General features: G+C 37.9%; 1 protein-coding gene across 1 annotated transcript in view; it reads left to right on the top strand.

Moving 5' to 3' along the window:
* The first annotated feature begins 8,267 nt into the window (after window positions 1-8,267).
* Phex (phosphate regulating endopeptidase homolog X-linked) overlaps window positions 8,268-27,210 on the top strand; it is a 194,478-nt gene continuing 175,535 nt past the window's right edge. The window contains exons 1-3 of the mRNA XM_015488079.2: window positions 8,268-9,554; window positions 14,691-14,759; window positions 22,102-22,263. Of these exons, the coding sequence (XP_015343565.1) occupies window positions 9,437-9,554; window positions 14,691-14,759; window positions 22,102-22,263 (349 nt within the window). The 5' untranslated portion in view covers window positions 8,268-9,436. The remainder of the gene's footprint in view (window positions 9,555-14,690; window positions 14,760-22,101; window positions 22,264-27,210) is intronic.

The following is a 27,210-nucleotide window of genomic DNA, read 5'->3' on the forward strand; positions in this document are numbered from 1 at the left end:
TACAAGGGCATGTCTTGTCAGTCTTTGTCACTAAGTTCTGCCAGTTCTTTGTATGCCATCCCCCCACCCCAGCAGGATTTGGATAGAATAATATAGGATCTTATATCTGGACTTTCTGATTCTTAGATTCCAAAATTTATAAAGGGAATGCACTGAATTATTCCCTACTATGGGCAATGGAATCTGCTATTCTTTATGGCAGAGTAACTCTTAATACAGGTTGAGTATCCCTTATCTAAAATGCTTAGTACCAGTAATGTTTCAGATTTTGGAATTTTTTAAAATTTTGGAATATTTGTGTGTACATAATGAGATATTTTGTGGATGGGACCTAGATAAAAAGTGAAATTCACATATATACCATATACACACAGCCTGACATTAATTTTATACAATATTTTTAGCACATTTATGATTTGACTATGATCCTTCATGCAATTTCAGGTATGGAATTTTCCTAGTGGTGTCATGCCAGTACTCAAATGTTTAGAATTTTGGAGTATTTTGAGTATCAGACCTTTGGATTAGGGATGCTCAATCTGTATTACATAGTTCACAGGGACAATAAGGTGATCATTTATTTATTCAATAATATCCTGGGTACTTCTTTATGTGAGGCCCTGGTATGGGTACTGAAGGAATCAAGGTGACTGAAGGCCCTCATGAACATCCCCAATCAACTAAGGGAGACCAACACACAGACACAAAACTGTGTGTTGGTGTTTCATGATCCTGCATGATATACTCTATGGACAATTGAAATAAAACTAGTGAAAATCTAAAATGGCCAAAAGGGGACCGAGGGAGGATAGAGGGAGTGAGTGTTTTTAAGCATTCAAATGGAAACTCTTGATGGTTAGGTGGAAGATACAGTCAAGGGAGAGCTGTATATTTCCCGGTTTCTGTTTTCTTTTTTTATTCATCATCATTTCAGATAGAAATGTTTAAGGGAAACAGCAGGGAAGGGCTGCCAGGAACATAGTAATTTGGTTTACCAAGATCATTATATTTAGTACTTTAATGCCTAGCTTTTGAGGTAGGGGTGAGGGGTGTTGAATTTAAGAAAAAGTAAACAGTTGTTCTTAATTATACCATACCATGGAATTTGGTGTGCTAGCATCAAATGAAAATAAGACAGCCTTTTCACCATTAAAGAAACATTGGTGATTAAATGGAATCAATCATCCAAGTGGTTATGTTTGGGAGTTATTATATTTAAATAATGCTAAGCTTTTGAGATAAGCAGTAAACTCCAAATGGAATTCATGGCTAATAATATCAGTGAGTCAGTCTATTGTATAATGTAGTATTTATCACCTACTTAGGAAGACAAATGATGTTTTTTCTTTGCATAATGTATGACACTTTTGAAATTTATATATCATCTGATGTATTTTATATAATAACACAATAAAATGTTCCTAAAATTTGACATTTTGACAAACTTTGTCTCCTTAAAGAAATGAACCTGCATAAATTGTTTCATTTAAGAACCTATAACTGAGGTCTTTTCATTTTTGCATTAGCTGTCAAGGCCCTCAGTTGCAGTGGGTCGCTCATCTCTAACACCTGAGATCTATATTTCTCTGCTTAAAAACAATTCTAGAAGTTTAAATCTATTTGGGTAGGTTGGATGGTAAAGGTCTTTTCTTTCTTTCTTTTTTTTTTTTTTTTGTACTGGGGATTGAACTCAGGAGCATTTAACCACTGAGCCACATCCTTAGCCTTATTTATTTATTTTTTTTGTGGTGCTGGGGATTGAACCCAGGGCCTTATGCATTTGAGGCAAGCACTCTTATCTACTGAGCTGTATCCCCAGTCCCCTATTTTATTTAGAGACAGGGTCTCACTGAGTTGCTAAGCACCTTGCCATTGCTGAGGCTGGCTTCGAACCCAGGATCCTCCTTGTCTCAGCTTCCTGAGCCACTGGGATTACAGACATGTAATATTGTAAAATTACATTTTAAGTAGCAACAGTTTTGCCCTTAGTGTGGGCAAGAGGACTATTCCCTGGGTCCTGGCTTCAAGAGGGCTCCACACTGGCTTTCCTCAGGCCATGCCCTTGGCCATGGGGTGAAGGATCTTTAGTGCTAAGGGGATGTACCTGTGTCCCCTTCTAAAACACAAGTTTGTATTCCCTGAGACTCAGAGCATCTTCTCCAGAGTTGGACAGAGCCCACTTCTGATCCCATGAGAGTCTCTGATTTATCTTCCCTTGTCCTGAGAGAATACTGTGTCTGGGCTAGTAGGGGAGTGTGAGCAGAGAAAAGGGGTGGGCCAAGGGCCAGCTTTCCAATATGTCTTTACCTGGAACTCTACCAGAGTCTGATAATTCTGAATTGTGACCTGACCTTCCAGATGAGGTATATTTGCAAGGTAGGAGGATGGAATATTTGATTTCATACCTAATAGCCTGACAGCTTTAGGTGATATGTGACTGGACCTCCATTTGCAATTATTTTGGGTGGTGGTACTGGGGATTTAACTCAGGGCATTCAACAGGGTCTCACTGAGTTGCTTAACACCTCAATTTTTCTGAGGCTGGCTTTGAACTCTTGATTCTCCTGTTTCAGCCTCCTGAGCTGCTGGCATTACAGGCATGCTCTACCATGCCCAGCTCCATTTGTACTCTTGTCTCAGACCCTACAATGTAGGGCTGGACTTATGTAATTATATTGTATTTTTTTGAGGGGGCAGGTACCAGGGATTGAACTCAGGGGCACTCAACCACTGAGCCATGAGGAAACCTTAGACAGGGTCTCACTGAATTGCTTGGCACCTTGCTTTTTGCTGAGGCTAGCTTTGAACTCATGATCCTCCTGCCTCACAGTTTTAGAGGTTCAGTACATGGTTGGCTAGTATTATTGCTCTGAACCTATGATGGAAGGATGTGGCAGAAGAAAGCAGCTCAGGCCTCACTTCTTAAAGGTTATACCATGGGCTAGGAACCAAGACTTTAATACATGGACCTTTGAGGGACACTTATCCAAACCATAGCACCAGTCAGTGCCATGCCATACTGGTTGTTAAATGTTTTGAATGTCATTACTGGTTTCACTACATCAGTTTAATGTTTAGTTTTGTTGGTTCTTCAGTGCATTTTACTACATTGTAAAGGGATTTAATGGCTGCCCAAAGCCAGTGGTTCCCAAAATGTGGTCTCTAGACCAGCAGCATCAGCATCATCTGGGAGGTGGTTAGAAATGCAAATTTCAGCCCATCTTAGACCTACCAAATCATAAACACTAAGGCTTGAGCCCAGCAATCTCTGTTTTAACTAGCCCTCTTGGAGATTCTGGTAGCCACTCAAATTTGAGAACTACTTCTTTGAGCCTCTTTTTCATAAATATCTGAGTAAACCCTCCTTGAAAAATTGGCTGTTATTAATCAAAGGCATAAAATCTTTCATAGGGTAGCATTCTTACCTAGGGGTGAGAGTGGGTCTGATCAATCTGAGGATATATCAGCTAAACACTAGTTGGATGAATAGATACTACATTTTAAAAAGTGTTATGTGGTGGGATGTTCTGGAAAAGATGTTATGGGGTTTTGGAACAGTGTCTCCCAGGTTAGCAGATTCCTAGAGATAGTAAAGACTTACCTATGCCTTTGATAACTTTGATATACAAATCACCTTATCTGAATCTGTATCCTACCTGCATCATTTTATCAGGCTCCCACAGTGCAGGACTCTATTCTCCTGCCCTAAATCATCCCAGGACCAGGTACCAGAGCACTATAGACCATCTATACTGTACAGACTAGAGTCTACTGAAATTATTCAAACTATCCAGTTCTAAACCTGCTCAAGGGCTTATCCTGCCTTGCCCATTTCTTTCCTTGAAAACCATAACCAGTGGTTTTGCATATAGTTTTTTCTCACCCCTCTGCCTGCTGGCTAACCATAGTGCATCCCCATGTGTCCCTGTGTAGCATGGCATACACCCTCCTCTTGGAAACTGTAAATAAACTCTTCTTTCAAAGGCTGTCTTTGTGTATGTCATCTTGTCACACTCAATTAAAACAAATCCCATGTACATTTCAAAATAGGAGCCAGACAGAGTTGAGTTCCAGCTGGGTTCTGTCATTTACCCATCATATGACCTTGGGAATATCCTTAGCTGGCTTTAGCATTCTTATCTGTAGAACACAGCAAAAGATTTCTGTATTGTAGGACTACTGTAAGGACTGATGATGATACACATGAAGTGAGTGAGTAATGAAGAAATAGATGTATGATTGATGTAAGGTTTAGATATGAGGTGTCCCATAAAAGCTCATGTGTAAGACAATGCAAGAATTTTCAGAGGTAAAAAGATTAGATTAAGAGAGACATAACCTAATCAGTGGATTGATCCACTGATGAAGTAACTGGGCTATAACTATAGGCAGCTAGGGTATGACTAGAGGAAGAAGGTCACTGGGGGTGTTTCTTTAGGTTTATATTTTGTCCTTGGTGAGTGGAAACCTCTCTCTGCTTCCTTCTTGCCATGTCCTGAGCTGTTTTTTTTTTTCTGCCACGCCTTTCCTTCATGGGTCCAGAGTGATGGAACCAGCTGACCATGGACTGAACCTCTGAAACTGTGAGCCAAAATCAACTATTCCTCCTCTACATTGTTCTTGTCAGATCTTTTGGTCACAGTGACATAAAGCTGACTAAAACAACCAAGGAGATAAGACAATCAAGAAATAAAATCTTCCTTTGGCTCAAAAATGAATAATACATAAATAAATACCCATTCAGATATATACATCCTTCCTAATGTTCAATTATAAGTAGCAACAAATCAGGAGACATTTTACATTCTGCTGTTTTAGTTCCTTAACTGAAAAACCTTTCCCTCCATATTAAACGATGGCTTCTGTAACTGTTAAGGAAATAAAAGCCTGATAATTAGTCTTGTAAACAAGAGAATTAAAGGAAGCATACTTTATCACTTTTTCTCTGTTCAAGTGTCACTTTGACATGCTACACCTACCTTCACTAATTACCTGATAAACAAACTTATCAAGGAACTGGTAGAGAGACCAGAGTTTGAAATTTGAGACCATTCTGGCCTTAAGATAAATATCAGCCTTGTGACCTTCAGTAAATCACTTAATAGTTCCAAACTTTCAGGTTTCTTATCTGTAAAAGGAGATAAGGACATCTACCTAAGAAAGATGTTTAAAAACATCAGATATAATGTAAGTAATGTGTTTCATTAGGGGAAGACCTGGAATTTAAACCCCACTAGTCTGAAGGGCCTAGCTAACAAATAACAAAGCCCACCACAGCCCTTAGATTAGAGATTTCATCATTAGCTCTTCTCTCCCTCTTTCTTGCCTCTCCTCTTCTCCTAGTGGCTGGATGAAAACATTTTTCAGGATTTGAATCATTTCCTTCTCTCTCCCTGAAATTATGGCCCACATGAGATTTTACTGCTTGAAACAGAAGACTCTGCACATCCAATTAATGACCAGATGCATTCATGTCTAGCACAAAAATTCAGCTTGAGCTGTCATCCCAGCCAGTTGGCAGCTTGGGTTAAAGTTGCTGGATTCATTTAACCCAGGACAAATTATCTTACCTACAGGGACAGGGGTAAATGCCCAGGCAAATCCTGTCTCAAGATGTGGTTTGACCTATCTAGAAGCCTTCCGTTCTGCCCTCAAGCTGTCCATTTCTGCAGATTCTCTTTCTGGAAGTCTTCCCAACAAATCTAATACTCAGATCTCTGTTTCTCTGGACACCTGCTGCCTTAATGGCCAGGTCTGGGTGCTTTAGGGGCATTCCATGGCCAAGTTTCCAAGGAGTTCACATATTTTCATGCCTGAATCTTGTTGACCAGTCCACAGTCTCTACCGTGGCCTCTTGGTTTTCTCTCACAAGGCTTTGCCCAGAGCCAGGCACTTAAGAAACAAAGAAACCTCAGATGATTTACTGATTGATTCCTATTAAGGCCCAAGATACTCCTGGATGCTCTTTGAAAAAAATATTTTTTGTAGTTGTAGATGGACAGCATGCCTTTATTTTATTTGTTTATTTTTATGAGGTGCTAAGGCTCAAACTCAGTGCCTCACACATACGAGGCAAGTACTCTGCCACTGAGCTATAGCCCTAGCCCCAGCCCCTGGATGCTCTTAATTGAAATATTTGAGTGGATGCATAGATCAGATGATCAATTAATTTATCTTGCAGAGTGACTTTTCATTGATTTATTTTTATAGTCCTGGAGAAGTTGTAAGGTTTAATTTTGGACAGTCTTCCTACTTTTATCCCCAGAAAAATGACTTTTTTGCTTCCAAACATACTAAACAATATGCTGTAGTTTCAATATTACAGTTTCAGACAAAAGATGCATGCACTAACTACCCTGGCACAGTGGTTTTTATTCTGCAAATACTAAATGGAACAGTTTTGAGTTTCATGTCAGTGTAGATGAATATTTTGCTTTGTATATGTGTGCCATGTGTTTGGGAAGAAGAGTAGCATCTTTTACGTCAGCCTGTGGTTTAGTAAACTTTTCCTGTAAAGGGCCAGAGTGTCTCTGTGACAAAAACTACCTAACTTTGCCTTTATAGCACAAATGCAGTCATATACAATCTATAAATGAATGGGCATGACTTTGTTCCAATAAAACTTTATTTATAAAAAACAGGAGGTGGGTCATTTGCAGCTCCCTGCTTTAGTTTTCCATGAACACTCATTATTTCTCTGTATTTTTAATTTATTTATTTTGCCCTGAAGTTCTTTTTTCCCTGTGCTACTTTATTGTTAAATGCAGTTTATTTTAGTGCAAGATAATCACCACCTCCCAAAAGGTTGAAACATTAATGCAGAAAATGGCACAGAATGAAGAATTCACTTTATAATGAATGATTCACCCACACCCCTTTCCTCTATCATTCCCACCCACTCTCAAGTCTTTCTTTATTTCTTTGGTGAGTAAAGGAAACCTTCATTTCATTACATTATATGAACAAACTATTTTTGACATCTTGAAAGTTGTTTGTTATTTCAATAGACTTGTTTTCATTGTTCAACTAATATATTTTTCTATGCATGTCTTAATTTAGAATAAATGCATCATAGATTTTCTATTAAAATTACTGAAGGTATTTTTGTTGTTGTTGTTTAATGGCTTTTAACTCAGCAGTTCAGGAATGAATTCCTGTCTGTCAGTGATGGGTAGGTACAACTTCAGGGCAAACCTGAAATTGTCCTCAACTCTAGGGAAATCTTGCTAGTCCAAGGTGGCAACCCATCACCACTGTTCCGTGTCAGTCAAGACCCTGAATGATATGAGGAGATTTGAAGAAGGAAGGAGGGAAGAAGCGTGCCCTGATACTGTGATTGACTGGGATAGAAAACTTTGTGAAGTTGCAGACACATAGTGTACGGCAATGATCCCATCTCTTAATCTTTCCCTGTCTAGTTTTTCTAGACATGTCACCTAAAGCCATTCCTTGCTCTTAGTCTCTTCATTTGTAAAACAGAGATTAAAATACCTTTTGCTATCAAGTATACAGGTTTACCACTAGCTTACTATGTACTATCCCCACGTGAAGTATCATTATCAGCTGAGCATTTAGAAGGAATCTAGAGGCTGTATGCTTCCCACCCCTGCCCTGTCAGGAACAAATGTCTGAAGTTCCTGAAGCTGCTTCATAAGAGCAAGTGTCTAGGGCTAACTTGAATGATTTTTATTTCTTTTATTTCCCCTTTCATTGTGATGGGCCAGGAACTCTTGATGCTGGGGCTGTACTGAATGAAACAGACATGTTCCTTAACCTCAAGGAGCTCATGGTTCAAGATGTATTATGAAGTCAAGTCCAGATACTTTTGGGAGAATCCCATTCTAGGGACAAAAGACCTGTTAGACTGTGTTATTGAATAACAGCCACAAAATAACATTAATAGCCAATGAGCATATAAGAGTAACAGCATATGATGATGTCATAAACTGGACACAGATTTATGATCTTCTGATTTGGGGATAACATGAAATGAACAGAAAATAGGGTAGGATGTGTTATGGAAGAAGTTCTAAAACACGGGAGAATTCCATGCTGTGGGCTTAAGTCCTGACTAAGCTTAGCCAGATAGGAGTGTGAACAAGTGATCATGTTATACTGAGCTCATTGGCACCTTCTGAACTCTGGGGAGACTCCCAAAGCCAAATGTACAAGTTTTACTTTCCTGGTTTGGGAGGTAGCTGAATCCTTCACCCTGACTCCTACTGCATTATGATCTCCAGCAAAACAGAAACAGGTAAGTGGTAGTTATGTTATAACTTAATGATATCTATATCATTAGAGAATAACATTTATATAATTTCACTAGAATTGGAGTAGGAGTTGCCCTGCCCCAATAAAGCAAGCAGATTTTGATAATTTAAATAATTTTCATCAAAAAATTAAAGACCCCGTCATTTATCAATCTTTCCAGTGAAGCCAAATACCTTCAAATTCAATCTGGAGAATCTGCTGAAATAAACACTATATGGAAATGCAAAAACATACTAACCAATGACTGCCTCAGGGGAACCAGAGGATAAAATACATGGGTGCAGTTTTCACCAAAACATCCAGGGAAAAAAACCCTTCACTGTATCTTTTGTGGTTGCTAATAAGCTTAATTCATATACTTAACTGTCATTTGTACAATTCTTAGCACCACAAAGAGGAAATGCTCTTTCTTCTTCCTTAAAAAAAGTTCCAGTCCAAACCATCAGCCTCTGTAGGTTGTCTTAATTGCTACTTTGCACTGCACTGGACTATGACTCTGATTTTTGGCACATGCTATCATACACAAAGTTCCTAAAATAAAATGCTCCAGGATATCCTAGGAACTCTTAGAAGGCTTTAAAAAGGGACTCACACACTGAAAGAATATCTTTGATGAGGACAATTCAGGCGAGCAGAATGATTATTGCAGCAGAATTACATGATTAACTGAGATCTTGAAGTAGGTCCGGAGAGTCCTCGTCACCTAACTTATCATGGTTGGGGGCAGGTTGACGAGAATCCAGTTTTGATAAAGACAATTGTTTTTTTTTCCTCCCCAAGTGACTATACATTTAAATAGCTAAAACATCTGTTCAGCAACATAGTAAAACATGTATACTCAGAACGCCTGAGAGAAGAGCCTGCCAAACAACCGGTTGAGAGGGACTTTGCTGAGGGAGAGCACCAAGATAAAGCAACCGCTGTTTGTTTTGTCTAGTCAGGGGGAAAGCCAAGGCAACCAATATTTTGAGTTTCTTTTATTTCATTTGTGAAGGATTATTTGAGAAAGGGTAGTGAGGGAAGGTTTCCTGACGTGAATTTTTTAAGCTGTCCATTAGTAGAAAAGCAAGAGAGCCTTGGATGTCAACGCCTAACAAACTCTTGAGACCAGCTACCAAACCACGAAAAGTGACTTTCTTCCTGAGTGTTCTCTACGGTCTTTCTGATGGAAGCAGAAACGGGGAGCAGCAGAGAGGCTAGAAAGGGGGCCAACAGAGGCACTCAAGTCGCCCTGGCTGTGTTTATCGGTGGCACTGTGGTGCTGGGCACCATCCTCTTTCTAGGTAAGTGGAGCGCTGGAGGCCAGGGGAACTGGGTACATGCCAAGAACTTTCCTCATGCTTTATTCTGGCAAACCTTGCCATAATACAGGTGTACAGCTGTTTGCTTGTGTTAATAGGCAGTATAGTCTCAGTTTCTATCAAACATGCATATGTAAAAGAAGGCTGTTTTTTCTTGAAAAATTTTTTTGTAGTTGTACAGAATGCCTTTATTTTATTTGTTTATTTTTATGTGGTGCTAAGGTTCAAACCCAGGGCCTCACCTGTGCAAGGCAAGCACTCTACCACTGAGCTACAGCCCCAGCCCCAAGAAGGCTATTCTTTAGTAGCAAATGTATAGTCTAGAAGGGAACATGGGTATAAAATTGTTTGGAGTGACTACGGGATTCTGTTGCACTGAGAAAAGAATATTCATGAATTACATTTTGAAAATTGAGTGTTTATAAATTCATAGTCATACTTTCATTTATGCTGTGAGGAAAACTTTTTATATGATGATCGAAACCATGCTGGAATTTCTTTTCATTTGACTTTGGTTATATTTGCCTGGGCGAATCACAAAACTTAATTCACAAAATACAAATCAGTCCTTTCAATGCACCTTTAATGGTATTCTTCAAGTCCTTTCTAATCAAGTGACTTGATGGGATGCAATGTAAACTCAGCCTTTCTAATAGATTTAAAAATTAACATGAAGGAAAACAGAAGTTTTCTTTCAAGATTTGAAAGCTATTGTGTGATTCAATTATTTTAATGACCCATGGTAAGAATGATGTGTGAGTCTATGAGATGATCCAAGTGTATCCCTATGACAAAGAGTCAGACATCTTGGTAAGGTGTGAGGGATGTCCTAAAATTTTAGGCTTTTGGAACCTTTGGCTATTACCATTTTTTCTCAAACAGCCCATAATATTTCATTAGCTTGAGAGTTATGAAGGAACAACTCCCATTCTTGGGAGATTCTAGGTACACTTTGAAATGCAGCAAGCCTGGAAGCATTCCTTGGCATATACATGATGAAGGTGACCATGTTTATTTTGGCAGGGGAAAACCAGTAATTAAACTTGAAAAGAGTTAGGGTTGTGTGGTTGAGAACTCTGCTAAAATGAGAAAACCATCTTTCCATGTTTTCTGTGGCTGGAGATTTAGGAAATTAGATGAATTTATTGCTTTCTGGTGAAGTTAAATCTCCTGTTCCTGCAACTGAATCTGTGGCTCTTGAAAACTGCTGTGAGATTTCTCAACACTTGGGGTTTAGATGAACATCCTCTCCTGAAATTCAAAACTGGGGGAGAAATTCTATGGGCATACCAAGGGACTACACACTAAGTGGGAAGTGTCTACTACAAGGTTAGGTTTGCAAACACTTCCAGACATCAAAATCCAAATGATTATCATGTGTGTAAAAATATGTACTCTTTTAAATGTTACCACTGCTTGAAACTTTTTCCAAACTCTACTTTTGTGATTATTACATTCTGAGGCTGTGGCATATTAATTGGAAGATTCTCTATGGCAGTCTTTGTCCTTTGAGAGAAAGTAATTATTTGGCATCATTTTTAGATGATGTTTTTGGAGCAAAGTAAAATCACCAAGTCAGTCAATGCTATTATGGACAAGGAGGCCTGTATAAAATAGAAGATAACTATCCAATATGCCCAGCAACTCAGCTCTCACCTCTAGTGTCTAGGAGAGGCTCTAATGGTGTTGGAGAATAAGTGCAAACTAATGGTGTAGCCTCAGTACACTCATTGCTCAAAGTGTGGTCCCTGGACCAGTAGCATTAGCATCACTTGGAAGCTGAGCTCCACTCCAGATCTACTGATTCACAGTCTGCATTTTCACAAGACCCCAGGGGATTTATTTTCAAATGCAAGTTTGAGAAGCATTGCTTCAGGATACCACTTCCACTTGGGCATATAAATTCAGGGGTCCTTATGTTTTGTTAAACATTTCAGCACTATGACAGACTCACCCTCTTCCTACCATGTTTTTTTTTCAATGCCTGTCTCTCAGGCTCTGCTACCCATCTCCACCCTGCATCTAGCAAAATCCTTTCTGAAAATCTCTAGGGACCTTCCAGGCAATGCTCTTCATCACAATATGCTTCACAGTACTTCCCGGTTAACTTTGCAGTGTATTTTTCTGTCTGTCCAAGTTCAGTCACATGCCTGCATTTTCAGAACCCTTCCTTACCTCGTCTTTGTCTTTGAGGCTCTGGGATAATCTCTCTTCTAAACCTTTATGCTTCTATAGTAAGTGATTGCTGGTGGCCTTAGGGTGATTTCAGAAAAGTGAAAGCACTAGAAATTAAAACATCAGGTATACACCTTTAGCCAGTTTTTTATTTTATTTTTTTAATATATATTTTTAAATTGTCAACTGACCTTTATTTTATCTATTTATAGGCGGTGCTGAAAATCAAACCCAGTGCTTCACACATGTGATGCAAGTGCTCTACCACTGAGCCACAAACCCAGCCCTAGCCAGTTTATTTTAAAGTGTTCTTTCCTCTTCCCTTCCCCTTCTCACAGTCTGTTTATCAGATGCAATGATCAGCAAACTTTTTCTGTCAAGGCCAGATAGTAAATAGTTTCAACTTCATGAGCCATACATACAGTCCTTGTTGCTGTGCTCAGCTCTGTTGATGTAGCTCAAAAATATACATAGACAATATACACACAAATGAGCACAGTTTGGTGCAGTAGGATTTGATTTCTTGACACTGAAACTTGAATTTCATATATTTTTCATGCATCATGAATTATTATTATTATTTTGTATTTTTTCCAATCATTAAAAATGTCAAAAGCATTCATAGAAACAGTCACAGGCAGTGGGTTGGATCTAGCCTGTGGGCAATAGTTGGCTGACCTCTGCTCTATGTCCTTTCTCATACTCTTGATCTGTCATACTCTTGATATGTGTGTGACTCCACTGGATTCTGAAGGCATTTCTAATGGTTATAGAGAAATTGAAGTGAGAAACCAAATTGCTACATAAGTTTTTTTTTTTAAAGCTCCTAACCAGTAAAAAGTAACATTTAAATTTTTTATATTAAAAATATTAGCTTTATTGTTTATATTTCATTCACTGACACCTTTATCTTACCTGGGCTCATTGATCCTTAAGATCCTTTATTTTCAGGATCTTAAAATAACCCCCCATGGATATACTGCTCTTGCTTGAAGGCTTAGGTCTGTGTCCCAATTAATTATACTAAAAACCTTTCTTCTACTCTTCCTCAGCAAAAGATAACTGATTTTAGTTCTGCATGCTTAGAGAGTTTTTGTCAAGAATTAATTTTTATGAAAGGACTAAGTCTTTAACCATTTCATTAGCTTTTTATGAAAAAATGCCAGTATCAAGAAGTTATTGTGTAGGATAATAAAATATTATTTATAATAAAGTTTATTTTTTTAATTATAAGAAATAATACATGCTTAGTAAAAAAACATTTGGTAAACTTATCAAAGTAGACTGAGGGAAAAACTATGCCCATGGTTTTACCACCCAAGCATATTGGAATATTCCACACCAATCTTTATGCTGACTGTATATATTTTTAACCTAACTTTTTTTTTCTTTTAAAGAAATCAAAACACACCTTAATGCTAAGAAAATTCTTTTCTTAAAAATAGGCTTGAGATGTACTGTAGACAGTTTCCTTGAATTTATTATATAACACAGGTAAAAAGGCTGTTTGCAGGATGGCAGCAGAGAAAAGAACAAAGGAAAAACAGACTCCTCTTAGAATGTTGGGTAATAAATAATAAAACTGCCACACTGGCAGGTGATCTTCAGGTCTTCCATTGCTTCCAGAAACATAAGTATTAGTGCCACCAAGTTCTCTGATTCTGCTTCTCTGTTGAGGATGCCATGAAGGGCCTCAGTCCTTGTTCACACCATGGTTCATCTCCCCATGGCCTCATCTTCATACAACTCCTTGTTTCTGCTCACAGAAAACAGCAATAACGAATTCCATATATCTTCCCCAGCAACCGAGGAACATATTTCAAATATTTTTGAAATCCCTAAGTCACATCTGTTAATGCCCAGAAAAAGGTTCTGTCTAGAGTTCACAAACGTGGTATCCTTCAGTATTTGTGCTGAAATCTATTTGAATAATGTGGCCAGCCAAATGAGGGAAGTAAGGCACTGGTGAAAGCTATTTTAATTGTACAGTTTTATTATTTTTTTTTTAATGTGGTGCTGAGGATCAAGTCCAGGGCCATCCCTGGTTTTGTTTTTTGAGGTAGGGTGGAAGGGAAGAGTGGAAATAGCTGGAATCTTGGTTCTCACAAGTGCATATGTCTGGTAGCTAGGCTGGGCCTGGTGGGAGGAAAGTATGTGGTGCAGGCAGAAAATGACTGTTACCAGATGATTTGAGTTATATGCCCATGGTTTTATTTCTTTTCTCCCTCTTTATGGATGGTTTAGATAAGATCCCAAACTCTAAATGCCACATATGCTAATTTTCTCCTTCCACTCTGGAGTTGCTTACAATGGCATAGTTTAAAAGTTTCAATTTTTCCATCTCTAAGACGGAGATGTCGTTATAAACTTAAAGAGTGAAAGTGTGAGACAAACTACAGATAATTGGAGATAGAAGACACTTTAAAGATCATCTAACACTGGCTCTCACATTAGCATCACCTGCAAGGCTTGATGAAACACAGATGGCCATCTGGGGAAGGAGCTCAGCGCTAGAGTGCCTTCTTAGCACGTACTGAGGCCCAGGCTTCAATCTCCAGCACCCAAACCAACCCTGCCAAAACAAAACAAAACAAAACCCCACAGATAGAGTCAGAAAGTCTGGAGTGGGGCTGAAAATGTGCACCTCTAACAAGCTTCCAGGTGCTTCTGCTGCTCTGGGGAGCAGACTCTCAGTCTGTTCATACTCACTCACTTGATTTACATATGACAAAAACTGAATTTCAGAGCAACTGAGAATCTTACCAAGGCTACTTAGGTAGCGTACAGCGTGGTTCTGAGGGGTTGAGCCAATGGAGTTTTGAATACCATGTCAATACTGAGAAGAATGAACTGATATCAAATGTCTTGCATATGTGCCTGATGGTGGTTTACCCGATGGTGGTCTGCTACAAGTCTGTCATTTATTTTGGTCTGTTTTTTCAGTGAGTCAAGGTCTCTTAAATTTCCAAGCTAAACAGGAGTACTGCCTGAAGCCAGAGTGCATCGAAGCCGGTAAGTTCCATTTTCCACCCTGTGTCAAGTTATAATTATGGTACCTTGGGGAGTAGACGAGAAAACAGGTGGTATTTTTAGTATTCTGTTTGCTTGAGGTTTACCAAATACGAAATGCAATTTTAAAGAAATTTAAGTTTACTTTCAAGTTTTGGTGTGAAGTAGTGGAGTTTGGGTTTCCTGTTTTCTTGCAATAATCAAGCAGTGTGATATTCCAAGCCTTGTGATAAGGAACTCAGGAAGGGGCTTGGAAGGTTGCAGGGCCTCTCTTAAGACCAGTAGGCAGAGACCATAGGCGTTCTATGGCTCAGCTGGCTGAAGATTCCTGTTTATCATAAGCAGTCTTTGTGTATCTTCTGGTCAGAGGCTCTAACCTGTCTGCCTCTAAGCAGGAGTCCTTTGTAAATCCATGCTTCCATTGTTGCTGGGAGTCCCTTTGGGTTCTTCTATTCCATGTTACAAGTCAAACTTCTCTTGAGATGATCAGACCATGTATCAGTGGTTGACCCAAAGTGAAACTTTGTGCTTAAAGTTGCCTTAGCAATTAGATTCTTCCCTCCCCCCACAAATCAGTGTGAGGACCTTGCAGGAGCTGGATTCCAGCTCCTACCTCCATGGATTCCAGCCCCTACCTCCATTCTTTAAGTGGGCAGGGCCCCAATGGCATTTTCCAAAGGGAAAGTCATAGCATAGAGATCACATTAAGCATTTGGTCTATTCCACTTGACCTTAAGAGATAAGATTAACACATGAATTCACCAAATATTTCCTCAAGCCAGGGACTGAGTTATGTTTTGGGAATATATCAATGAACCAGACAATCAAAGACACGTGAGGCAATCGATGCACAGGAAAAATATCAGCTAGGAGTATATGCAGAAAATTAAAATATTTAAACAGAATAATGTGATAAAGTGACAGGATGGCTAGATTGAAAAGTCTGAGGACATGAAGGGGACCCTGAACAATGAGAAAGGAATTAATTTGTGAAGATTGAGGCAAGGGCTTTCCAGGTGGGGCAAAGGTCCCACAGAAGAATGAGCTTGTGTGGCTTGAGGGTCAGGCAGAATTTGCTGGGTAAGGGGCACCATGCAGGAAAAGGGAGTGAATGGGCAGACTAGCTGCCATGAGTTTAGATTTTTCTTAGGCATACACAAGAACCTCTGATGGGTTTTGAGAAGAAAGAGTACACCTTATGAGCCTTTTAAAAGATCTTTTTTGGTGGAGAACTAGATTTAGGGAAATCTTTCTGTGTGGAGAAGTCAAGTAGGGAAGCAAGAATGGGGGAAGGTTGTGGGGCACAGTAGCACAGGCCTGTAATCCCAGGAACTTGGGAGACTGAGGCAGGAAGATTGCAAGTTTGAGGCCAGCCTCAGCAATTTAGCAAGATCCTGTTTCAAATTAAAAAGGGCCATGGGTACAGCTCAGTGGTGGAGTACTTGTCTAGCATGTAGAAGGCTCTGGGTTCAATTCTCAGTCTAGCAGTAGGGGACGGGGAAGGAGGGTCACTCAGAGATGAAGTTATTTCAGTGGAGCAGGTGAGAATTCAAGAAATTGAGAATGCAGAAGGCTTAGGAGCTAGAAAGCTTGCAGAAGGATGCTGAAGGATTTGATATGCGCTTTGAGAAAAAGAGACTCGGCGTGATGCTTAGATGTTGATTGGTGGCATAAATTGAGATAGGAAAGGCTTAGGTGAAAGGGCTTATAAACTCTGAGAACTTAGACAAAGGTCATGAATTAGGTTATTATGTTATTGAAGGGTTTCTTGTCCCATTATTTTTTAAAAATTTATTGGTTCTTTTTGGTTATATATGACAGTAGAACCCATTTTGACATAATTATAAAAGCATGGAATATATTTTGTTCTAATTCAGTCCCTAGTACCTGTCCTTCCCCTCCCTTTTCCCCACTCCCTGTTTCCTTCCCTCTACTGATCTTTCTGCCATTTACCCATAGTTACTTTTTAAAATTAATTTCTTGTCCATTTAAGTGATCAATACATATTTTTAACCAGGCAACATGTTGGGTGACTTACATACCTCATCTCATAAAACCTCCAGAAGAACATTATGAACTTAGTACCCTTGCAAGTCCCACAGACAGATAAAGGAATGTAGGCTTCTAGAGGCTAATTAACTTTCCCACGGTCCTATCTTGAGCCAATGGCAGAATTTGGCTTTACCTCCATGTCTGGATCCTTTCCATCTTTTCCTTGGTGCTCTGGTAGCATGCCAAGTAACTCTGTGTTTCTGATCCCCTTAGTCCTTCATCTCCACCCTGCCACCCACTAGACTTCCTAGAGTCTAGTGACTAAACTATTTCAGCTTCTTGATATCATCCCTCAAAGGGTGATTCTTTTTCTTCTTGAATGATGTGGGAATTTCCAACTTGAGCAGTTGACCTGGGGCCTTCTCCAGTGGAGAGAGGATGTCATAGAGTAGGGTGAGGGGATAGGTGGCACAGAGAACAGGTTTAAAATTTCATCATCTGGTACTTTCGCTGTGGTTAGGGTTCTTGTGGCTAGGAGAATTTGAAATTTATAAAACTCAGAATCTTCAATTTGAGTTTAGACAACTTTTGGTATGGAAGGTCACTTACTGCATGAATTTTGCTTATTACAAATCATAACAATGCCAGAGTTAAACCTAAAGACTGCTTTCTGATAATGTTGCTTTCTGCCATCTAGTATGTTTTTCCTGTTTTTAATTTTTGTTTTGTAAAATGGCTTTCTAATGTTGAAAAATATTGGTTTTTCAAAACATTACATAGTTCTTGATATATCATATTTCACATTTTGATTCAAGTGGGTTATGAACTCCCATTTTTACCCCGTATACAGATTGCAGAATCACATCGGTTACACATCCACTGATTTACATAAAAATTATTAAAAAAAAGAAAAATATTGGTTTTGCTGTTCAGTTGTGAAAGGGTCACAAAAAATACAGTCCTCTTTGATGGGACATGAGCTTCATTTTGTCCAGGGGTCTATAGAACAGCTCGAATAGATGTGGTAGGAGAATTGTATAAGCCATGATCTTACACAAGAGCTGGTATGAAGATGAGGGTATATGGGCACAAATCCACATAATAAAAGTTCAGGAGATGGATATTTTTGATCACCTTCTGTTCCACTTCTGAACACACGCCAACAATTTCTGAGATTCAGCCTCCCTGTAACTTTTCTTTCCTCTCTCCTTGTTCACTTCTTCTGATCCCTCTTTCAAAATGAGAGCTGTAGAAAGAATATAAAGAAACAAGGAAAGGTCATGCTAATGATAGTGGATAAAGGTGGACAAGCCTTTCATTTGTGTTTGAAGCCTGTTATGGTCACATATAAGCCATGTGATCCTGGGTTAAATATTTAACCATCCTAAGTGGCAGTTTTACCATCTATGAGATGAGGATAACAGGTTTTAACTTATCATACTAGTTGTGAGAATAAAACAAAATAATAATGGTACTAGTAATCCAGGTCCACAATATGCAATCCCAGAAAGTATTGCAATTCCCAGGTGGCCAGAGCAAACGTGACCTCAATTCCTATGATGGATAAAGTGGATCTTAACTCATGTGAGGTCATTTTAGGCTTTATCGATCCTACTTAAGAGAACATAAGTAGCACTTCTATGTTCCCCATAGAAATATTAAGTGCTTGCTTTAGGGGTCCACTCCAGACATTTCTGAGTTATGATATCATATGTGGTTATACACTATTTCTTTTTCAAAATCTGAAAAATCTGTGAGTTCTGAAAATCTAACTTCAGAGTTCCAGATAAGTGTTTATGGAATTATAATAGCAAATGTTTACATGTATGCTTCCCATATTTAGCTAAATATATACATACAGGAGGATGCTCAGTTAAGTTGAATTGCAGATATATTGTGTTGACAATGTTTTTGTATAAATATGTCCCATGTAATATTTTAAATATACTTATTTTAATAATTAACCTTATTCTAAAAGTAGTTTTTTTATCTGAAATTCAAATTTTACTGGGCACCTTGTATTTTATCTGCTGACCATAGTTATATGGCAATGTGCCTGACACTGTTATAAGCAATTTACATATATTTACTCATTTAATTAGCATGGTGATCCTATATGGTGTTGTTATTATTATTATCCTCATTTTACAGATGAGGAAATTAAGATACATGAAGGTTAAGTAATCTTCCCAGGTTGTACAGCTATTGCACACTGTTGCTGTTCCTCTGACCCAAGTGGTCTGACTCCAGAGTTTATGATGATGCTATATTGCTTGGAAGGGGCTTAGCATATAGTTCCTGGCATAGCAGAAATACTGAATGTTAGTGATTTTATTATTTTATATAAATAATGAGGTTGAGGCCCTTAATAAGACTCTCCCCTGAGCCCTGACTAAACCTAAAAACTCATATTGGTATATGGCAAGATGCCTCCATCTGTACTCCATAAACTAGCTGGAGACTGCCTACCAATTAACTTCATCTGCAATGACTTGAGAGAATACACAGCCTGAGCTTTCACAGGTTTCCTTCATCATCATATTTCTTTTATTAAAACAAGATTCTCTGGGTTTTCTCTATGGAGCTGAGTAGGGGGAAAGGAGTTTGGTGTCTTGACAAGTATGGTCCCTCGTGATTTGAAGTCACAGTTCTCCTGCAGAAAGCACAGCCTTGTGCCCAGCTGTGAATCGTGAATGATGAATTGCAAGGCAGAGGGAAGAGTTTTCTCACTCAGAGGGCTCCTTTCCAAATTCATGCAAGTGATGTATTCCCCTACTTTAGCATCAGGGCCGAGGTCAGAGCTGACCTTGCAGTTTTTGTAGGTACCTGCTAGCAAACTGAGGAGATGGAGAGGATGTATTTGAGGGTTGGGGGAAGGGAAGTTTGGGAAGGAAGCCAGGAAACAGTGAGCTTATGTGAATAAAAATTCGTGTGAGGGCTCCCCTGTGTGACTGTAAATATTGTGTGGGACTGAGACTTGTGTGAACCGTATCCCTGAGGTGTCACATTGCAGATTCATTCTGGGGCTGCACAGACTATAAATATAAAATGGAAGGAAGACTTTATATGTCCTAGCATGGTTGCATATTAAATGGTAATGATAAAACAGTAGCAGTAAGCATACATGTAATTAAATACAACTGAGTTCATTCTGAAAAACAAAAATATTAAGTCAATTTAAAATCTGTTGAACTGGTAAACCAAGTTTTTGCTGGTTGTTTTTTTTTTGGGGGGGGCGAGGGGGGTTGAAAGCAGCAGGGATTTTGAAGTCCTCTAGAAATTAGGATGTTTGTTGATTATTCACTTCAATGAGGACAAGGGCTGTTTGAAATTTGCACAGTGTAGTATAGAGAAATATCTAGCTTTATTTTTTAAAACTTTTTTTAGTTGTAGATGGACATAATATCTTTATTTATTTATGCAGATTGTACTTTTTGTTAAAAATTTTTAGTTGTAGATGGACACAATACCCTTATTTATTTATTTTTTAAAAGCTCAAATTTTTTTAAACATTTTTTTTTAGTTGTAGACAAACACTACACCTTTATTTAATTTATTTATTTTTGTGTGGTGCTGAGGATTGAACCCAGGGCTTCACACCTGCAAGGCAAGCCCTCTACCACTGAGCCACAACTCCAACCTGATATTTATTTATTTTTATGTGGTGCTGAGGATGGAACCCAGTGCTTCACAAGTGTGAGGCAAGCCCTCTACCACTGAGTCACAACCCCAGCCCTGCATATTATACTTTGGGGGGCAGTTCATTTTCATCTAGCTGAAAAGTCATTGGATTTTCATTACTTCAAAGAGAAATATATTCTTGCATTAATTAAGGTATGAAAATCACTCAGAATGTCTTTCTTCCAAAGTTATTAAAATATTGGCTGATGTTTTTTTAATCAGTTGGTGCATATCTTTGTGCCAGAGTGGTAGCCAGCAATTGTATGGCAGTTGGAAGAGAATTGGAGGTCAATATTAGAAAATTTAGAACCTTTTCATTTTGTGATAGAAGATTTTCTTTCAAAATTTATGGATACATATTTATGTAAAAATTTCCTATCTATGAACTATGGTCCACATAATTGTGTTTGGGCTTATAAAAGGAAAGACAGGGTAGATTAGTGTATTGTATCTTTCTGTTAACTCATATGAATACTCAATTCTACCCCATACCTGGGCCCCTTATTTAGAATACTTCATTTTGGTCCTTCTGTGGCCATTCCTCTCCCCCAGCCCAGTCAAGGAGCCTGTGGGGCCAAGTCTGCAGCTCTCTCCTACACCCCAGAATTGCCTGCCAAATGGCCCCAAGTTTCCTTTCAGGGCCTGTGTGGGTTTCTTTCAGGGCTCCCTTCCTCTGAGACCTACACTGGATGTCAAGGGGCTGAAGAATTCATACTGGCCTTCCTGGTTTTTATGAAGGAATGTTGCAAGTATGTGTTTAAAATATGTAGGTAGGGGCTTGGGTTGTGGCTCAGTGGCAGGGCACTTGCCTAGCATATGTGAGGCACTAGGTTCAATCCTCAGCACCACATATAAATAAATAAAAAATAAAGGTACATCAGCAATTAAAAAATTTTTTTTAAAATATGTAGGTAGATGACATGTGGGTCTCTGTTTCAGTTACCCTTTGCTGTGGAACAAACCACCTCAAACTTTGGAGGCCTGAGACAAGAATGATTTAATATTTCTCATGGGTCTCTGGGTTTGGTAGATGGTTCTGGTATTGCATAGGCTCTGGGGGTTCATTTAGGCTGGAAGGTCCCTGATGGCCTTTGTCACATGTATGGCAGCTGGTGTTGGCTTGGTTCTTCTCTGTGTGGCCTCTTGGTCTACAGGAGACTTCTTCAAAGGATAGCCTCGAGGCTCCATTTGAAAGGGAGTGTTTGGAAAGTGCAAGACCTTTTAAGGCCTAGCTTTGAAACTCACAAAAAGTAATTTATGCCAATTGTTTGCCAAAGCCAGTGGTAAAACCAGCCCAGATTCAAAGCAGGGGAAATAGACCCTATTGCTTTATGGTAAGAGTAACAAGGTGGCTTTGCAGACAGACATGTGGAATGGAAGAAAGTGTTATCTTTGCCAAAAGTCTACCACATACTCCATATGTATTCTGGTCTGACACCCCACAGATGTTAGGAATAATCCTGCAAGACCAATAACATATAATGGAACTTTTACCTACTCACTCTGAATGTGGTCATTTCATATAGTGATGTTGATCCAGAGAGTCATGTGAGGAGGAACATAGAGCCAAGGCTTGGGAACTGGTTGATATGAAATTGTTGTTTAATTTGGAAAAGAACAGTACACAATGTTCAGTGCTTGTCATTAATCCTGTGATATTCTTTTTAAATAGCCGCTGCCATCTTGAGTAAAGTAAATCTGTCTGTGGACCCTTGTGATAATTTCTTCCGGTTTGCTTGCGATGGCTGGATAAACAATAATCCAATTCCTGAAGATATGCCAAGCTATGGGGTTTATCCTTGGCTGAGACATAATGTTGACCTCAAGTTGAAGGGTGAGTTTCTACTGGAGTTTGGTGATATATAGAGAGCAATATTTGAGAAGAAAAGCATAGTTTGGGATTTGAAGCATAACTACTCACTTTTAACTATAGGAAATTCATTTCCAAGATTTTTTAAATGGGAAATTGAAAGTTTGCAGAATTCCAGTGTCTCACATTTCAACATAAGCCTAATATAGGTTGTTATGTTCATACTTGATAATACAATAGTAAATTCTACTGCCATAGTAAATTCTAAATAACATTTGATGGAGGCTGTGAGTAAAGGAATAGTTAATGAAAATTATGTTATATCAATATACTTATTTGTCTGTTGTGTTCAGGGTAAACTTCATTTCTTGCTTATTGTGTCCTGGATTTTCATGGCTTATAAAATGTACTTAACACCTTGTTGTCTTTTGCCATCACTTTTGAGAACTTTGGATGACCTGTGGTTGTCATATTGTTCTTGTTAACTTAGTTGGCTCTAGGGAGACTCACTTTTCTCTCATGGCCTTTTTTAGCAATGACAGGCTCACACACACGTACTCACATGTGCTTATATATATTTATTTCATATGTCCTTGTAGAAATGTCTGTTACAGAAGGATATTATGTTTGCATTGGGTCTAATTTTTATGCTAAGCTGTTGGAGAAAGACACCTCATGAGAGAATTAGGAAGATTTCAAAGCCAGATAAGGTAATTATTATCAGAAGGCAAAAATAGTGTTTGTTTTCTTTTTGACAACCGCAAGTAATGCCATGTAACTAGTGTTCAGTAACGCCTACATAGAATTACTGAGAAGTGGTAAGAATTGTAATTTTCTTTCTTTCCCATCTCCATTTTTTCAAGATTTTTAAGTACATAAAAATTAAATATCAATTTATATAAACTTAACACATAAAACTATTGGCAGAATGATTAGACACTGCTCAGCAATTGTAAAGAAAATATCATTAAATTTCACAACTATATATAAATCACATGGACTTTTATTTTCTATTAGGAGGCTCAAATTTAATCTGGTAAATTTTGAATGAGAATTTGCAAGAATGTTAGGATTTTCCTCTATCCTAAAAGATGATATTCCTGTATCATAGAACCATAAATAAGATCTTCAAGAGTGAATTTATAGACTAATATTTATTACCCTGTGGGACATTAATTAATGTTGATCCTTCATCTACCATTATTGTCCATTTTCTATTTCTCTTCCCTGGCATTTCTTCCTTGGTAGGTGTGTATTCATATGTGAAGCCCATATTCATACACATACACACAATCATGCATGTGGGAATATCACTGAAGGATAGAAAAATATAAGAGTTCTAGATAGATGCTTCTTTTACATTAGTTATAACTGAAAGATTTATATCCTTAGGATGTGAAGTATTTATAATAAAAGAACTTTCTGGGGTTGTCTTGATATAAAAGTAGAAAGAATGTTGCCCATAAATCTACTTCTAGAAACTACTGCTAATAAAGCAAATTTGGTATAGTTTTACGTATATGGGTTCATATTGCGTGACCTCATATGCAAAGCCATTTATTTTAAAAATTAGCTGACATTATATATATATTACTCTGTAACCTATTTTAAAAGTGGATGGTGTCAGCTAGTTGTGGTGGCACATGCTGGCAATCCCAGAGGCTCAGGAGGCTGAGGCAGGAGGATTGTGAGTTCAAAGCTAGCCTCAGCAACAGGGAGATGCTAAGCAACTCAGTAAGATGCTGTCTCTAAATAAAATACAAAAAAGGACTGGGGATGTGGCTCAGTGGTTAAGTGCCCCTGGATTCACTCCCCAGTACCCCCACCCCCAAAAAAAGAATGGTGTAGTAGATAACTCTCTCTTCTTATTATAAATGATACTGTAATAAACATTTTGTGTTCATATCTTTATATTCTTCTTTAAGTATATCCCTAAGAATTATTGGGTTGAAAGAGTATTCATAATTTAGGTTTTGATGCATATAGTTAAATTGTCCTTTAGAAAGTTTATTTCCAGGGCTTTATATATTTCCTTGCTGTTTTAAATAACTTTCCTCATCAGCCTTTTTTTTTTTTTTTTTTTTGGTAGCGGTGTTATAGAGCTTAGCATACTACAAATGGTAGTCCAAACCCAGTCCACTGCCTGTTTTTACAAATAAAGTTTTATCAGAACACAGCCACATTCATTCATTTATTCATAATGAATGGTTTCTTTTGTGCTATAATTGTAAAACTGAATAGTTGGTACGAGACCACATGGCCCACAAAGCCAAAAATATTTACTCTCTGACCTTTAAGGACAAAGTTTGACAATCTCTTATGTCTGATATAAAGCTTCAATATATCTATATTGAATATGATTAGAACCATTTTATGCATAGTAAGTATAGTTTTTTGGTGGCTTCTTTGGGATTTTTTAGATAGCTAATCATAAAATTAAGAAATAATTATAAATTATATTCTCTCTCTTTCTCTTTTGCTCTCATTTTATTGGCTGGAGTCTTCAGAATGGAGTTGAATAATAGCAATGATAATGTGTGTAATTTTTTTTGTCCCTACTACAGGCAGGAATGCATCTAGTATTTCCTATCAGTGTACACACACTCACACATAGAGTTTCTGATAGTTATTCTTTATTGTTCTGTTGTTCCTAGTTTGCAAAAATGTTGTGCCCAAGAATGCCACTGACACTTATTGGGAGACTCAGGTGGAAATTTCCTCATGATGAACTAAACTTATAATTTTGAAATAAATCTTACCTGTGAATGGTTTATTTTAAGACACTGCTAAAATTAAATAAGCTGTTATTTTGCTTCATACATTTGTGTCTGTGTTTATGATTCATATTGGTCCATGGCTTCATGTGTGCTAGATTTGTCAAATTATGTGACCAAGATACTTCTGGTCTTGAGAAACAAAGTGGCAGACTTCCTTGCTCTAGGGAATACACAACTCAGTAAATCCCAAGTTCTTCTGTGACAAGTATCATAATGGGCAAATTCACCAAGGGGTCATAGGGTTCTTGCTTCAAGTATTAAAAAAAGGAGAGCAAATGATGGAATAGGGTTTCTTTGAAATTGGTATCCTCTTGTTTCAGATATGTGTGTTTGAAATATCAATGATTAGTTCTTCAAATTTTTTACTTTGAGATAATTTAAATGTAGAGAATTGGAACAAATAGCACAATGAACTCCCATACTTACTTTACCTAGATTCCCTGATTTTGCTACCTTGGCTTTATCATGTTATTTCCCATTTTCTATAAATGTATAAATATTATCTCATCATATATCTGCACATTTATGTACATTTATAGCTATAAATAGTGCATGAGAAAATAAATATCTATGCACAGTGATATAGATACCTATATATCTTTTTTCTGAACTTTAGAAGTATGTTCAGATGGTTACATATTCTTAAAGTGCATAAATAGAACTTTTCAAATATCAAATGTGCTTCTTTTGCTTGAACACTGGATCTTTCAATTTTTTATCTCTTTGTATATTCCCTATCTATTTATGTCTCTATCAGTCTGTGTACCTATCCATCCAACCATCTCTCCATTCATCATTCCATCCAGGTAATATGAACTTCTTATGGACCAACAATAGACAACCAAGAAAAACAAATGTTAAATTCTACCACCAGTGATAACGTTTTAAATGCAAATATACATATAAAATTATATATATGTATAGATATATAATTTATATACATATAAAAATATATATGTGATCTTAAAGGGGATCATAAGCTCTACTTTTATAATCTTTTTTATTTGTTATGCTGTGAACATCTTTTTTCTTTTCTTTTTTTTTTTTGTTGTTGGGCTGGAGATCGAACCCAGGGACTTGTGCATGTGAGGCAAGCACTCTGGCAACTGAGCTAAATCCCCAGCCCTGTGAACATCTTTTCATGTCAATAAATTAGATCTATGCTATCATTTGCCATGGCTGCTTTGTACCAGTGGACATATTATCTATTATTTTTATCTAATCAATGTCTGTGTTGTCATTTAGGTTGTTTCCATTTTTTTTTCTCATTGTAAGCCACTAAAGGCATGAGGTTTGAAGCCTAAGAGCTAGGTTTGAATCCAGATTCCCTTTCATTTACCCTCTGTGTCACTTTGGGCCAAATACTGATTTCTTTTAGCTCAGATTTCTTTTGATTGATTGATTGATTATGTCACTGGGAATTGAACCTAAGGATGCTTTACCACCGGGCTATATCCCCAGCCCTTTATTTATTTATTTTTTAAATTTTTAGAGAGGGTCTCAGTTGTTAAGGCTGGCCTCAAACATGGTGATCCTCTTGCCTCAGCCTCCTGAGTAGCTGGGATTACATTTGTATGCCATTATACCTGGCAGATTTCTCAACTTTAAAGTGGAAATAAGAATCCCCATATCATAGGGTTTTTGTGAGGACTAAAGGAGATGGCCTATATAAATTACCCAGTCCAGTTCCTGGCATACAGCAGGCCCTCAATAAATATTTGTCCTTTGCTTCTCTGTTTTGCTACAAAGATAGTTCTAAGGTTCGTGAAGTAATGTCTATAAAATGTTCTAAGTTTTATTTGGGTCTTATCCTTTGTAAATATCATATGCTTTCAAAAATATTGAATCCTGTCAAGATATTTTTCCTCACCCTGGATAAAAGGAGAAAACATCCAAAAATAAAACCGAATACTACCAACCAAAGGAAAACCATTTTCTTATGGCTGATAGAGAACACACAGATGCAGCTGTCCAATTTGTGAAATAAAATGGATTTGACAGACCAGGTTGATGAAAAATTGACCTCTATTGAAGTCAGCAACCTGGCTTTGTGAATTTTGCCTTTAAATGGCAGATAAGACTCAGATTTCTACTTGGGAAATACAATTATTTCTTGATCTTTCCAAGAAGCAAGATTATTTTATAAAGGTTGAATGTAGTCATGTTTTTGCCTTAGCCGAACCCCCCCCCCCCC

Source organism: Marmota marmota, unplaced genomic scaffold, assembly GCF_001458135.2.
Source record: "Marmota marmota marmota unplaced genomic scaffold, marMar, whole genome shotgun sequence".
NCBI classification, from domain to species: Eukaryota; Metazoa; Chordata; class Mammalia; order Rodentia; family Sciuridae; genus Marmota; species Marmota marmota.